Genomic DNA, 16,714 nt, shown 5'->3' with positions numbered 1-16,714 from the left:
CAAGAAAGGTCAAATGAAGAACACTCCTCCAAATAGTGCAACAACTCTTTGCCATGGCTGATGTGTAATGTGCTCCAACGCGGTGTCAACAGCTGCTCCTGAAAACCCAGTGAGTCAGCCTTTCAGAAGAGCTTGTCAGCTCTCACTGTTTGAGTTTTCATACAGATTATATTTACTCCCCAGTGTTTAAAAATAGCCTTCCTAAACCTTGAAATCATAAAATGTTTTACTTCCAGAATTGTCCTCTCCCTGAGACACCCAAGCATCTCTCTCATGTGAGAGCAAACCTTCCTAGCTCTTCTTTCATCTACTTTTCCCTTCACACGCTGACAACCAAACCAAAGGCAGGCCGCAGTATCTGAAGCCACATACAAGTAAAGAACTTCTGTCTCCTTTCACAACTTTTACCTTCAAACCACAGTCAGTCCTCCAGCACTGTGAGGTTAAGTGATCTGCTCAGCAGATAGAGTACAGAGATGATGGTTGACTTGCCTTTGGTCCTAACCACGTAGGCACGTATCCCCTATTCTAATCACCAACCTCCCTTGCATGCTGTCATTTAAATAAGAAGGCCTATTGGAAATGACAGGTGAAGAAAGCAGTCCAGGCATGAAATGCACCCTAAAGTATATTAATAGAAGGCTGCCAGACAAAACAGCACAAGGCATTTGATCGCATCATCTAGGCTTGTTGTTCATGCTCCTCTGCATCTGTCTGCGTGATTTCTGCCAGATTCTCAGCTGGAGGAGCAGGCTAGGATTTGCCTGCTTCCCCTAAACCGGGCCGGGCTCAGCTGCAATCATGCAGAGCACTGAAAGAAATCCCTTTGAGTTGGGATTCATTCTGAACATGTAAAACCCAGACAAATGACTGCTTCTCCAAAGTGAATCCCATTTCACAGCAAGTAGGTTATTAGTGTGGAACTCCATACAAGTAGCCTGCATTCAAAAGCCCTCTGCATTATTAATAGAAGATGAGCTTTTGACATCAAAGGAGAACCATTATGTATGCTAAATGGTGGCAAAAATTGTACCCGCACTTCAAACCTTTTCAATTCTTTGTCCCTTGTAAATCAATCAAGGTTGACAGATGCTTTAAGGAGAGTAATCTTTTCAATGATACTGTCAATGGATAACATAATGGAACATTGTCTCTGTGCTGTGTGAAGACATGGAGCTAGTCAATTATGGACAACACTTCATGCAGCCGCCAGTTTTCACTTGAAGTGCTGCTGTTGAAGTATTATAATCCCAACAAATGGCCGCAGCAGCACACAATGTAAATGAGACCTCCTGAAGCTTTGGAAAATTAATTAGTAACAACAGTGGTCCATTCCCACACTTTCAAACACCCGCCTGGTAATGTTAACGATGCACTTCCCCCCTTCCCTTTGAGCAGTCAATAGGGCATATTTACATACACTATTTTTAATCTTCAACACTTTTCTTTCCCTTCTTTTAGAAAACATAGGAAGCTCTGGATTCTTTTCCTCTCTTTCCAGCAGCAATATTCACCCCTGATATTTCTAACTAGTCATATAACCCACATGACTGAAGCTGAAAAGAAGGGAACAGAAACTTTCCCACTCAGAGCAGTAATATTCACTCCTCTTGCTTCCCAGACATGGGACACTTCATGGCTGTCTCCTTTTCCAACATCTCTATACCCTCAGCTGTCCTGGTAAGAATGACTTGGCTGGATGGTAGGGGAAAGGCTTCTGGGCTTCAGAGATCAGTAGAATGTGGGTTGGAAGCTCAGCAGTCCGAGTATAACACCAAAGTCAAACTGTGGTGCTCTAGACATAAAGATGCATGTCTGATAGCTGGTTTCTACAAAAAGGAGATTGAGAGTCAAAGGGTAGAGACTGCTCTGTATCTTTACCTATTGGTTTCCATTTCCTACTTTCCTCCTTTGAGAAATCATTTTCTCAAAGATTTTCCCATTGTCAACTGAGACTTCCACTAAGAGGAACACAATCTCCCACAGTAACTGAGAGAAATCCCACCATGAAGAAAATGGTCTTTTTCCCAATTATAGCAAATGTTGCTGTGCAGACTCAACTACTTTTTCGTCTGATGTTAGATTTTGTTTCTCTAGAGCTAAACACTTGGAATGTTTCTCCACCACTACTGCCATAGGCTACTTGAGATGACTCTGCAGAAGAGGCAGGCACTATGCCCAGCTGGAGAAGACTCATGCTTCTCTCTCTGTATCAGGAGGATGAAGTATTAGCAAGAATGGGATAACAGAGACTGAGAAAATATATAGTGGGTAGCAAAAGTGGGTAGAAACATAACAGATGTAAAACCAGGACCTAAAAAGTAGGTTCTTCCACTCCTTTTTGCTTGGTGCAGGAATCCAAGGTGATTTTAAAATGAATTTGTTCCTACCATATGTGCCAAATGTCACTCACTGCCCTTCCTCCTGATCACTGACAGTCGCCCTAAATCCACCAGCTTCTCCAGAGCAACTACAACAAGTGTTGGATAAAGATCTTTTCTCTCTATTTGAAGCTCACTCCTGAGATATATATATCCTCTACCACTTCATTTATAGGAGCTTGCCATCTATTTCCAACTCTCAAGGATAACTACACACAAACTTTCTTCTAAGTTACAAGACACATATTGAGCAATTGCAGGTTTTCTTGAAAAATGTTTTTCCATAGTAGGATCAAATAGTTTTAAGAGCATATATAACCTTTGTCACAACTTGCAACAGAAAATTATCCAACCGTTTTCATCAAGTTTATTTTTCTAACCTCTACTTGATATTATACCATTATTTAAAGCACACAAGTCAAAAGTCTGTGAATGTAATGTAATATAAACAGTGAAATACTAAACCTGATGCACTGCATCAAAAAAATCTTCTGATAAAGATTAAATGTACTAATAAATCAGAACCAAAGGTTATAATGTGGAAGACAAAGAACTTGCTTCTAACAATGTACATGAGATCACATCGTACCACTTTGGGAGAAAGTAAGAGGAAGGATAATGGCAAATCACAACTAAAATTTAAAATAGTCCTATATTCATATTAAAATTAGTACAATTCAATTAAATTAGAAATTTATCATCAAAAATAAACTGGACACACACAAAAATGAATTAAGATAACTTACGTAAGAGAAATCTTCAGCATTCTGACAGAGCAGCCTGGGGAAAACAGCCTGTCGCTGAAATCTTTCCTCGTTTTCAAAGATGTTCCCATACATGAAGCCATTCATCATGGTAGAGTGCGCATGGATGTCAATGTAGAACTCCAGGTTAATCTTCTATTAAGGGGGAAAAAAGCAGATAAAAAATAAAACACCAACAAACCATGAGATAAATCATAACTGTGGTATGTAGGTTATGCCTTCTGTAAATCTACTACTGCCATCCACAGATATATCCATGTTGCCAATGCCGGGTAGCCATAATAAAGACACTCTATTATTGCATCCAGCCATCACACCTTCTTACAGAACCTTGACAGACATTTCTCTATCTGTCCTGAACAGGCTGAAACATTTATGCAGCACAGGATAACATGCAAAATAAAGCTAAGGCATTCTTCTTTGCATTGCCACAGGGTCAGTGCCATTGATAAAAATATGTACCTTGCAGTTCCAGGGCAAGATTGTTAAGGCATTACTGCGTGGCTGTGTGTTACAGTACACAAATCTATCCTTTCTAGCAGCTCAAAACTGTGTAAGTAAGAATTCCTTCAAGATTTCCCATGTAGTTTATTTCTGTTTAGACAAATACCACAAATTTCTAATCCCGCTTTACACATGGAAATTTATTTTACTCTGCTTTGTAGCATCCAACAGAAAAAAAAATATCATAATAAAGTGCTGTGAACGCCTCTGCTTGTAGCAACCCTTGCCAGTAAAATGCAATGTGCAGCTCTCCAGACACATCTGGTCTGCACACAAAAGTTGCTCAGGCTACTGGAGAATACTGAGCTACATATCAGTTGAATGTATTACAAAAGCAGTTCATGTGACAGCAGTGTCAGCTCTTCTAGAGAGTCTCTAATGGGGGGAGAACATCATTTGGTATGTGATACTAATATGATACAGATTTACGTTCCCTTGGCAGAAAACCAATGTACAATACACACTGAATGTTTAGTTTAATTAAACAGCCTAGAGAGAGTAATACTGCATCTTATTAAGCCTCTCCAATGTTAAGATGTTAGCTAAGGCAATATCAATATCTGACCATGCTTCATAGGAAAAGAACATTTAATTGTATTTGACTCTAAAACAATAAATTGTCTGCTAGTGCCAAAACATTTTGCTGTGCTGTAGAGGACCAACAGGGCAATAAAGCATACATCTGCAATTTGGAGATATAGCACTAAAGAGAAAGATTAGCATCGACAGGATGAAACACCACATATGATTTTCTTCCTCTCCAAACATGCACAAATTAAAAATTAAGACTGAATAATGTTGTTGTTTTTTTTTTTCCATGAGATAATATCCCCATCAGAAACAGCATTTGTTGAGATCAAATGTACACCTTCCCATCACCATAAAACTGATTGTGTTGTAGACTTCAAACAGTGACTTAGTGTTGAAGGGAGGAGATAATCTAGTTGCAGTGGGTATTTATAAAGCATGAACGTCCTTCACAAAGAAGTCAGTGACCTAAGACATGTTTATTCTAGAACAACTAGAAAGAGTTCTTCATAGGGACGTAGTTAGTAATGTAAAATAATTGAGAAGCACAGCAAGATATACCATAGACTAGTATCATTTGTGTCTTAAACAGTACAATTAAAAGTGCTGGCTTAGGTGGTATAATCTGTGCTAAAGTATCATATGATACTTCTTCATCCATAGTTCTCAAAAGAACTTCCAAAAGAAACAAACAAATGCACAGAAGCACAGATCAGTCATACAACTTCCCATGTGGCTATTAATTCTGTGATTCTGTGATTATCTGGCAAAAAACCTACACCTGTAGAATATGTGTAAGTGGAACCCCAGCTTAGCTTTGATTTGACCAAGTCAACCAACCTTACACAGTATCAATAGACAATTTTCCAAAGTCTCAGGATTCTTACTAAGAAGCTACTGGTAAAGGTGTTCAGGGGAATTTTAGGTAGTCTCTTGGCAGTACTGAGGTTTTTTTTTAAGATCTGTCTTGTTTATCAAAAACATTTTATGGTGGTTATTATTTGTGAGCAAACACTGCCACAGAATCATAGAATTGCTAGGGTTGGAAAAGACCTTCAAGATCATGAAGTCCAATCGCAACTTAACCTGTTCCTGCACAGGCAGCACCTTGACCTAAAGATTAAATTTCCAGATTGCTCATTTGGAAACCATGACATTCAACATAGAACTCATCACTTAGACAGGTGATCAAACATTTATCCATCTTGAGCATTCTCCATTATGGAACAGAATGACTTGGTCCACTGTTAATATATCACGGGTTCCTAATGGCAAAATTCTCTTATTCAAAGGCATAGAGATATTCTGGCCTCCATGTGGTTGACAACAGCTTACCACTAGGATATTAACTCGAAGTAACTACGTTTGCAAACATGTTCTGCAGAAGAAATAGGATAATCTGCAGAACAAAAATGAGATGTGGTGAATTTTAAAGGGAAAATGAAGTCAGTAAATGTACATGTCTGTTCAAATGTGCAGACATGAACACACTTAGAACATAATCCAATCTAATCCACTGTTGAAACCCATGGACATTTGACAGTATCCACTCAGCAGAACCCATCCTGGCTATGGCTTCTAATGCTGTAGCATCTACAAGTGAGAATGGGAATAAAGTTTGATGTGTTTGATAGTTACATTTGCTTCAGCTTTTAAGCAGAAAATAATGAATAACGAAGCTCAAACATTTCCGGCTGCCATTACTGCCTTCTCAGAGACTACAAGTTACATCCTACAATATCATATTAAACTCATCATTTTCTGCTTTAGAGGTGGAATGCAAAATGATTCAGATGCCTTATAAGAGTCATCTATCAATTTAATTCCCCCAAGTGTCTTTTCTTTGTGCTTACAAGCAGCAGCAGAGAGCTTCTCTCTCATGCTCTCTTTTTTAAGTAAACCTATAATTACCTGGATGACCCGAGCACACAGAGTTGAGAAAACAAATGCAGCTCTGCTATTTCTTTCCTCTGTGTGTCAAAACAATCACTAGATTGACAACGATTGAACCCCACTTCCTAGAAAACAACAGTTAACATCCTCTGCTTTGAAAAAAATGGTCTTTGCCTCTTCTTGATGCTTACTATATAAAAAGAGAGTAAATGAATAAGCAAACAAATTCCTGCTCCAAAGTTTATTTGAATCCCTGCCTTTATGACACATTCTTTTCACTGTTCTCTTGGGTCAGAATAAAACTTCTGACAGCTTGAGAAATGCACATACAAATTAGGGAGGGGAAAACGAAAGAAACTATGGATAGAGAATGAAAACTCACATTCACTGTTACGATGTGAAACAGTACTGAAACTGTAAACTGGTGTGTGATACCATGTGAAGTGTTTTAAGAAAGTGTTCTCACTTGTCTGAGTATTAATTTCATTAGTCAGATGCCTTTAGAAGGTCAGTAAGGAGCAAAAGAAAGAGTGATGTTAATAGCCAGTGCCAATATGACCAAAATTGGATTTTTGAACAGTACAATTATGATTCTTAAGGAAATAGAAATAAAAAAAAAATCAATAAAGGCTGTAATAAAAAGATAAATATGCATTGAGCCCAGAACATGGGCCACTAGAGAGGTAAGTGATGCAGGAAAAAGCCAGCTCTGTCCACCAGCTGTCTCTCCAATATGGATATTATTAATTTTTGGACGTAGCAATTGGTTTAGACACAGTCCCAAAGCCTTCTTTAGTCCAATATATCATACAGGGGATGGGATAAACTCCTTGCAGTGTTTTATGCAAGACATTAAAACCATAGCTTGTCGTTAGTGGTAGAGGACATAACAGCCTCCAGGCACACCATCCAGCCTTACTGCTCAGTCACTGTTTGAAGCAAATAGACATATAGCAGTTGGCACCACATAAGGAGTTTGTGCTTTTTTGGTCAGAAAGGATTCAGAAGTTCTGAGAACACCTGCTCTTTGAAGTTTCCTCAGGTTTAGAGTCTCTCAAAAGAAAACTGTGCAAAGATCTCACACATATGTCTTCAGATATGTACCATATAAACCCCATGATAATATTTTGGCAGCTCCTACATGTGATACCAGAAAACTTAAGCACAACAAGCTAATAAGACAAACCAAGGAAAACTGATTATTCAGCATCACATGTTCAGCAACCGACATTCAGCTAGAAGACATCAGTCCTTGCCTTCTCAGCTACAGGGCACTCTGCCCAGCACCCTGATTCACTCTAGAGATGCACAACACCCATCTATCACTGACTACACAAGAGAACATCAGGCAAATTTTGGGCGGTCTGGATATGATTTGTATTTTCAAACTTCCCCTGAAATATCCAGATTTGGATGAGGTTAATTGTGCTGAAATCACTTTTCTTACTTCTACCTTCTTACACATTTCTCTGTAAACCTGATAAGGCTAGTATAAAGCCTCAAAAAAAAAAAAAAAAAAAAAAAAAAAGTTCATTCTATAACTTCTGGAGCAAGCGATGCCCACAGTGTCTTCTCCAATTCTGCAGATGATACATGTAAGCCATGCACTATTAGAGGTACTATTTCAGAGACATGCCACTACCCCTTTGTAACCACAGAGGCAACCTCATCTTTCCCCTTCCATTCATCACCACTGTCCAACTCTATGGCAATGGCAGCAATTATTTACATAAGCAATTAATAGTAGAAAAGTGGCTTACTATTTTTAAAAAACTTCTAAACTTCTACGTTTAAAAAGTATCTCCTCTTCTTGCTTCTAGTGAATGGGAATATGTCAGTTTAGATACACTCTTATTCTTACTGACATCAAGCACAGAAGTCAATTTCTCCTTATTCTTATAGATATAGACCTTTGCACAACCTGAGAATGTCTTAAGTGTTCTTGAAAAACAGCTTGCAAAATGTGCATCAACGTTTGTGTAATCTACTAGCAGTTCTTCATGACGTTTCATTCATTTCTTTTCAGATTGTTTCAATAATGTTCTGAGAGCTGTTGTTTTACAGAGTGGACTAGTCCAAATCAGCTGTAATTTAGAAGTCATTATTTACCCATCTGATTACACGCCAATTTCTCTATCTGAATTATACTTCTTAATAATAGGCACAATCTGACATGAGTCAAAGAGGATAGAGACTTCTGTTGGCTCCATGGATTCATGCAGCAAAATGATGACATGTCCAACAAGACTGCTACCATCATACCTGTCTTACAAAGAAAAAGATGTTTTTATTGCAGAATAACATAGGGCCTCCTTCAGTGAACTTGAAGCCTAATGTGGTATGCCCATCAGTAGGGCTGAAAGGAGCTAAATGTGTGCTTTTAGACCTGGACTGGGCAGTCTGCAACCTGCATATTCTGATCCTGGCTCTTCCTCTATCTACTTGTTCTTCTCACCTGCCAGTGCAGATAACAACACCTCCTGAGGATTAGCTGACGTTTGTAAAGCATTTTGAAGGTATAAAGCATCACCGTGAGTACAAGTTAAGTGTTAATTCATCTGCCAGGCTGATTCACTCTCTGACCCCTCTGCAGAGACTTCCAGTTAGTGTCAGCTCTGGCAGTTTTTGCAATTCAGGCACCTGTCCACCAGCTATGGGATGGAAGCCAGCAATTCACACAGGACGCAGAGAAGCCGTCAGATGGTGGTAACATTTGGTCACGACAGGGCTGAATTGGATTTGAAAGGGTGACCTGGAGGTGAAAGGCTCTAGCAAGAAGCAACTGCTGTTCAAATGCATATTAAATTAGGAAGGGGCCAAAGAGACAATTTTAAGACCCAGATCAAGTTTAGACAAGATTTTTGAGTCAGCTGCATAGGAAATTCTTGTATAATTTTTACCCTCGATGAAAAGGAATCAAGAGATACATTCTTTCTGGATTTTGGGCCTGACCTCCAGCCAAAAAATGTGATGGGTAACTCAGAACAAGGAGAGTCATTGTTCTGTCATATCCTTTCTGTCTCCTTTATACAGGAACAGACATGCAAATAAAGCCAGAGATATGGGTTTTGACCTCAGCAAGCTCTGAAGACTTTAGTAGCCTGCACAGTAGGAATAAAGCATTGGGATTGAAGTGGGTATCAGGCCATTACCTCACACTAAATGTACAGGGCCAACTGAGATCATCAACATCTCAGACCTCACTTGCATGTCTGTACTTTGCATCCATTGACACAGAAACCATACCAGATCTGGATCCTCTGTACTCCTACTGGAAATCCTGCTGTACTCACCTGTCTGCAGCAGCACTGGCGATATAGAAAGAGAGCTTTTAGGAAAAGGGAGGGGGAAATTATGGTGAAAAGAATCAAAAGCCTTTGGGGAAAGGGAAAGAATGATATAAAATAGAAGGAAAATTAGTTTTTTTTTAAAAAACAAACGTTGTGACAGCATTGTTATTCTGGCAATTAACAGCAAAAAAATTGAGTTACAAAATAGAAATATCTAAATGACCATGTTGTCACTGGGCGATCCAGTTTGACTCTTGTCTGGTTCTTCAAGTTTTCTCAGTTGAAATGTTCCCAATAGCTGTATCGGGGAATTTAATACTCCTTAGTACTTTTCCTTAGACAGTTGCTTGCTGTGTAACCAAGGGCAAGCCATGTAATGTCTTTAGGCTTCATTAGTTGCTGCCTACACCTGAAGCTATATTAAGTTCAAGAGTTCCTGTTCAACTATTCACTTCTTAGCAGTGCTAATATTTTTCTTTTTTACAAATAACTTTTAATTATACTGTCACAGAACTTTCTGACCAAGGTACAGAGTCTTTACTTTTCAAGTACATAAATAAGGCCAAAAGACATTGCCTGCCTTCTCTTCCAATTACAAAGGCAAAGATAGATTCAAAAGTGATGGCTAGGAATTAGGACTCGCTGTCCCCTAATTTCCTAGAGACTGATCAAGTTGGGCAAAAATACGTGTAAGCAAATCAAATTTTATAATGACCAACTTCTATTGCCTCTCAAACAATATATGGTATTACTCGTTATTTCTCATTAAATAAGTGACAGCTGGCAGAATATAAAGTCATCTGGCAGAAGACCTAAGGCAAACAAAATAAAGTACTTTTAAAATTACCTTTTACAGCACAAATCACTGCCACCAGGTTTTGTCCAAAACACAAACATCAATTAGATGATGAATTCAGACAAAACTATTCCATTATCTCATACAAAGAAGTGAATACAAATTCTCAATCAGAAAATCCTCAGATAACATGTTGCCAGAAGCTCTGTCCTATTCTTCCAGTCTGTCCCTTAGTATCCACAATTTTAAGCCACTGGATACAGAGCCAAATAGACCTTGTATTTGTTGCAGCATCACTGTTCTTATTTTCCATTTAGCCTTTAATTTATATTACAGAATATGACTTTTGCAGATCTTAGAAAGTTAATGCATTGCTTGTTCATGAAAAGCATGCAAACAGTCCTTGAAGACAGACCGGTGTGTAGTTAGAAAGAGACAAATACATCTGTATGCAAACTGCCAACCTGTCCAGTCAGATAGAAGGAAACAACCTGAGATATGTCATTCAAAGCCTGTGTGGCCATCTTCTTCCTTGGGAAGCAACAGGAAGGCTACAAATGGACACTGTGCATGTGTTCTGCTAATGATGGACAGCTGAACAGCAAACTAATGATCTCTCTGTCTTCCTGGCACAGCCTCACCACAAGCAGAAGCCATCCATAGCTGTTAGTCTTATTCTGTTCCTCTGAAAGTTGTCTCCTCTTTACTTGCACTCAGGCCAGTGACAAGTACATCCAAGGAAGAGATAAAAGTGAAAGCTGATAAACAGAACATAGGGACACTGAAAGAGATTAGGGACTATACAGGAGCCATAGCTACTTGTGAAGGAACAACAAGCTAATAAATAAATAAATAAATAAAAAGAAAGAAAGAATTGTCCATGACATTCTCTTGTTGACCCAATATTCATTCATAGCTGGTAGAATAGGTTTTCCTGAGTTTTACAGACTCAGAGGTAGCTCACCCTTACAGATCAGCATAGCATTTCACATCAAACTGTAGAACATTTTCTCCATGCTTTATACCCAGTGGTATTTATTACCTGTACAACGCTATAAAAGTTAAAATGTAATGGCCACTTTGGAAGGATCTGCTTTTATGACTAAAAGCACAACACATCATGCCTTTTGCAAGGCACTTATCAGCATCAGATGCATCTAATTTTTTTCCCTCCAATATTCCCCAACCCACATTGACTGATAGGCAACTGTGCTGCTGCAGGCAATACCACCTTGTGTTCTGCCCATCAAACCAACAGCAAGGCAACTGATGGAGGCTATAAGTAAAGCCATCAGATCTCAAAGGAAACATGTACCCTCTAAGCACATATTGGGGACTGCTATACATACATACATACATACATACATATATAAAAAAACTGATTCCTATAGAAAGAATACACTGAGTAAAACATTTGGGACTCGCAATTTAACACAGTGGCATAAGAAGTAATCAGAGAGATAATCTGAAGAGTATTCACTAGGGCAGGGCTAAACAAAGCTATAATAGCTCGTAAGAAGAGTATTTCCCACCCTAGAGAGTAGCAGCTGCCGACATTCACAATGGTTGACAATTTGCTCTGCATTATGTGTACAGATCAAAGTTTGATCTCTCCTAAACTATCTAAACCATGTCTCCTAAACTATTAGCACTGACAGTCCACATTCTGATTTCAGGTTGAGTCACTAAACACCAGACTGACTAGCCAGTTTATGATACACTTTACTGACTGCTTCAGTCGATTAGCTCTGCAAAACCATGTAATTTGGGTTTGTCAAGCTATTCTGAAAGATATAGACAATTTTGGTAAAAGAAAAACCCTAAATATGTTGTTATCAACTTGGCCATCTCACCAGCATGTAGAATCAAATCTGAATCAAAAGTGATGCTTTCTTCCCACACTGGGCTAAGGAGCCAGCTTCCTGCTCTAATTAGGTTTGGAGATCTGAAGTCAGGCAAATCTGACTAATTTTTACTTGCTGCTGTCTTATAATCCATTTCTCCTGGGTCTAGTTTGCTGCATAAATATAAAATCCCAACAACAGATAGCTTTCACTTTTTGGCCAAGCAAAAAAATAAAATGTTTTTTGGACTATGCTGCCTCAGTAATCCCAGGAGTTTCTTCAGCACATGAATGAAACCAATGAAATCAGAATCAATCTGGTGGTTTCTTCTCTGATCACTGACTATGCAGGGAGTGAACAGTGACCGCACTCCTTATGTAGGCTCCTAGATTTACTGCTGAAGTTAGAAGTTGTTAATTCTTTGTTACTGATTTTTTTTTTCTTCTACAATCATGACGATATGCCTGACCTTATATATACATATGCCATACAATATATAGTTTCAAATCAGTGGTCAAGAGAAGGGACAATAAACAGTTCATTGCAATGGTAACAGAGTGTTAAAGGAAAAACAGCAGTCAGTAATATTACTAGCACTTAACATTGCATACTGGCTTGTTCCTTTATGATCATTCCATGAATTGACCCAACTCTTATGTAGAATGCAGAATAATACTTGATTACAGGGAAAGAAATAGTATATCTCCCTCTGAAAAGCTGGAAACATCAACAAAACACATTTCAGAATAAGACGTTTCTCCATAAATGAATGAACGACGAATTAATTATTTATGTGACATATTTGCTACCTGCTTGTTGAAACTCTATTGGAAATACAGAGAAGTCACATGTGTCCCGTGTTTGCCATGTAAAAAAACACATCAAAATAGTTCCAAAGGGCTGATCTCCCTTCCCTAAGATACATCACAGGCTCTGCTAGCCAGAGGAACCAGAGAAATGCCACAAGGTTTACCCTGTTATTCCAAGAGACAAAGAAACAAGATAGAACCCAAACATTCATGACTTAGCTCAGTGAAAGTTCTCTGGAAGCAGAAAGCAATTACATTAAACTTCAGCAGACAACTCATTGGTAAACCAAACTTTTGGTGAATTTGCTCTGTTTCTTTATATTTTCCCCAGCAGTTTGGTCCCCTCTATGCTCCCACACAATCACACTGTGAACAGAGAAAGTCCAGAAGTATACTTTAATAAAGCTCCCCTTTCTCCCAAGAACATCTTCCCTTCAATTTCAGATTTCTCTGAAGGGAGAAGATTTCTGCTATCTCTGATGGTTGGAACCTGATCCTGTCATCATTAGCTTTCCCAGAAACTCTTCATTTGTTTAATGCTGGTCTGTAATAAGAGGCAGGAAGGATAGTCATTTTTATAGCAACTACCTGCCAACAGAATTCATTTCTTTATCCCTTCAAAATCTCACATCTGTCCATGTCTCCAGGCACTAGTGGAAAAAGCTCTGCATTAGTTATTTTTATTATCAACATAAAAATCTTTCCATTTATTTATTTATTAAGAAAAAAAAACTCAGCTACCTACAAAACTCAGTTCATTTTGTCCTTAGGCAGACATTTAAAGCTATCTGCCAACTTCTTTTCTTAATAACAAAATAAGCGAAGTCTTTATTACACAGAGTGTAACAAAATATGTCCAGCTACATTTACCCAGCTTAGACATATGCCATCCATTTATCAGGCAAGAAGCCTGTGACTGAAAGAGGAAACACCTGATAAAGAAAAGGGGCCCATTTCTGAACCTCAGCTACAGGTGAGTGCAGATGACGGTGCTGAGCCTCAAAAAGATTTCCTGTCCTGATAGGTAGCCAGGTCCACACTGCACACTGGAGCAGGGACAGATACCAAGAGTCCAGAACAGTCCAGTACAGACCTGTTCATTCAGAGTGAGGAGGGCTCAGCCCTGTGACTAACCTGCATTTGGGACTCAAATGTGCATATCTGCACAATGCTACACCAAATGGCTCCTCCAGTTGTTCTCTAACATAGCAGAGAAAGGAAAAGCTTGCAGAGATGTTGGGAGACACCATCACATCCTCAACCATCAGCTCCTCAGCCTGACCAGCCTGCTGTCAGGCTGGGGCTTTGCTTTTGCTTCTTGACAGTATGACATGATGAAGGCTGAAAATATGGACATGGTTTAGTGGGTTATATTGGTAATAGGAGGATGGCTGGACTGGATGATCTTTGATGTTTTATCTAACCTTGACAATTCTATGATCCCAAACTATTTAAATTCCTTACACAAATGTCTGTTGGACTCTGATATGAGAACATGGTAAGTGATGGGAATTGCACATTCTGTCCAGAATTTTGTGGCCTACTTCAGAGTAAGCAGTCCCTGAAAGGCAGGGAGGACTTGGAGCCCTAGCCAGATTATGTGTCAGAGCTGCTGCTTGAACTCTTTCTAGGCTAGTGACTGGCATGTTAAACCCAAACAGCACATATTAAGTTGACACAAGATGAAACGCATTAGGCAGATGGCATGTTTTCTCTGCGCAAGCCAGCAGTGGAGTATTTCCTCCTAATGATCTCCTGTTCCTGTTCTCGCAGCAAAATTAGTTTTAAAGGAAAAAGAAACAGAAAAACGCATAGCATGATGAGAGCAAAGATTGCTGTCTGAAAAATACATCAACAACAACAAGAGAAGGATTTTATTCTTTCAATTCCATGGCTTTTATTTATATATATATATATTGTTTATAAAACAAACACCCTATTTAGTCAGACGTGAAAAGTCAAAATTTACATTTAAATGGAGGCATTTAGGTGTTTTTTTGCCTCTCATCTCTTGAATGCAGAGTATAAAAGACTAAAAACTCTCAATTTTCCTAAATGGAAGGATAGCAGGAGAATTATGCATTCTGAAAGTTATTCGTTAAATGAGCAATGTTAAAGTCAGCAATAACCAAAGCCTACCTGATCAAGGGGAAAGGAGCACTGGCTACTAGGCCTGATGGGGATTTACTCAACAGCTGAGACCAGCAGAAGTTGTGTTCTCATTGTGCCCCATCCCTAAAGAGTAAATTATGCCAAATATAGCTCCCTGAGAGCAACATCTACATTTTCAGATGCACAATGGGTCACTATCCAACTGAAAATCACTGCAATTTTAGAGATTTCAGAGCTACAACATCACAGGTTTCATTGCTGGAACTACTGTGGATTTTTCAAGACATGAGGTGGACTGCTTGTAAGAGAAAACAAGACAACCTAGAACAAGTCCATAATTGCACTGTATTAAAGCTATTGTAAAATAATGAAAGTGGAGACAGATACTGTGATGGCCCTAAAACTTGTCAACAGTTAACTCTTTTTTCTCTTCCCATTTCTTCCTGGCAAGGAAAACGAGTACTGACTCTAAACAGTCAATCAAGCAAATACACTGATAAATAACGTGCACAGAGAATGCCAACCCAGTCCATGGAAAGATGCAGCACCATTTTTAACCAATTTATCTCGCTGGAGCAGCCCAGCAGTAACAGATGATGTACCATAGCAGCTCATTCAGTCCAGAGCTGGATTGCCACTCTCTGGCTTTTTCTTAGATGGAGCTGATCCACAGTGTTAAAAGGATACAGACAAAAAGAAACCTCATCATTTTTAAAACCACAGTTAACCACAAATCCAGTCACCATTCTGTGGGGCTTTACATCAATTGTTTTTAACTCTCTCTTGTGTGTTATACTGAGAGAGACTCATACAAAACAAATGAAGAAAGAAAGAATAAAAGAAGAATCACAGAAATAGTCTGGCTGTATTTTTAAAAGCAGAGGAAACAGTACATAAATAGCTGGAAAAGGCACACATACAAGCTAAATGCCTGGGAGGTAGGAGTGCTATCGCTCATGTACCCAGCACTAGGATATCACTAACTAACTTGCTCTTTTTAATGTTGAAAACAGCGTTTCCAGTCCCCCAGGACACTACCCCTAGCACTACTTTACTACTGGGAAGTATACTCTAATGTTTGTCCATCATGGCATTGGCCCCTCCAGCTCCTGTTTGTGAAGGGATATGTGCAAGGGATAAGTAAAATATAAAGGACTGAGAACATCTTAAACTTTGACTCTGAATTTAAGCTTATCTTGAGACAAAAGGGTTTAAAGTGAGCCAGAGAGCCGTAACGTGTCTTCAACCTCTATCAGATTTCTCCTCAAACAACCACCAGCATCCCCTCTGAGCACCCTGAGACCATCTGTCCTGCTCTAAGGAGTCTGCCTAAGAAATAAAAATTCCTCGTCTCCTTCTCCAAGCTCAGGTCTTTATAGCTGTGTCCATCCCCATGGTACCCTGTGATACTTTCTCTAGGCCTGTCCCCACTCCAGCCAAATATCTAGCATGGGTGGGTCCTACCTGTGCTCCTGGTTTCCTTTGATTGGACATCCAGAGGTGTGAGCAGAGGTTCCAAAGGACCACCACGAACCCACCTGGGCTGAGGCCTGCCATGCAAGGAGGAAACCGCACAGATGTGGGTTTTGCTTATTTTGTTTGTTTTCTAACACCCACAGGACTTTGTTTTCATTTGTTTCTCTACTTCAGATGGCAGCACTTCAAATCCATCCAGTTGCCTGCAATCTTCAAAAGCAAACAAAGCCTATTGACACTATGTGGCAGGTTTCCCAGAACCACTGTCCCTTCGCTTTGATGAATGAGCTCACAGCCACTAGGTATGCAGTCTTTCC

The 16,714-nt window shown here is 39.2% G+C and overlaps 1 protein-coding gene across 2 annotated transcripts in view; it reads right to left on the bottom strand.

Annotated features, from left to right (window-relative positions):
- Positions 1-16,714, bottom strand: part of BEND5 (BEN domain containing 5) — an 851,004-nt gene that overhangs the window by 95,568 nt on the left and 738,722 nt on the right. For both annotated transcript variants that reach the window (XM_052665964.1, XM_052665965.1), the window contains exon 10: positions 3,128-3,280. In XM_052665964.1, coding sequence (XP_052521924.1) covers positions 3,128-3,280 — 153 coding nt within the window. The remainder of the gene's footprint in view (positions 1-3,127; positions 3,281-16,714) is intronic.

The sequence above is a fragment of the Tympanuchus pallidicinctus genome, unplaced genomic scaffold (assembly GCF_026119805.1).
Source record: "Tympanuchus pallidicinctus isolate F22 unplaced genomic scaffold, pur_lepc_1.0 scaffold7, whole genome shotgun sequence".
In the NCBI taxonomy this organism is placed as follows: Eukaryota; Metazoa; Chordata; class Aves; order Galliformes; family Phasianidae; genus Tympanuchus; species Tympanuchus pallidicinctus.
This window is presented reverse-complemented; position numbering and strand designations above follow the sequence as displayed.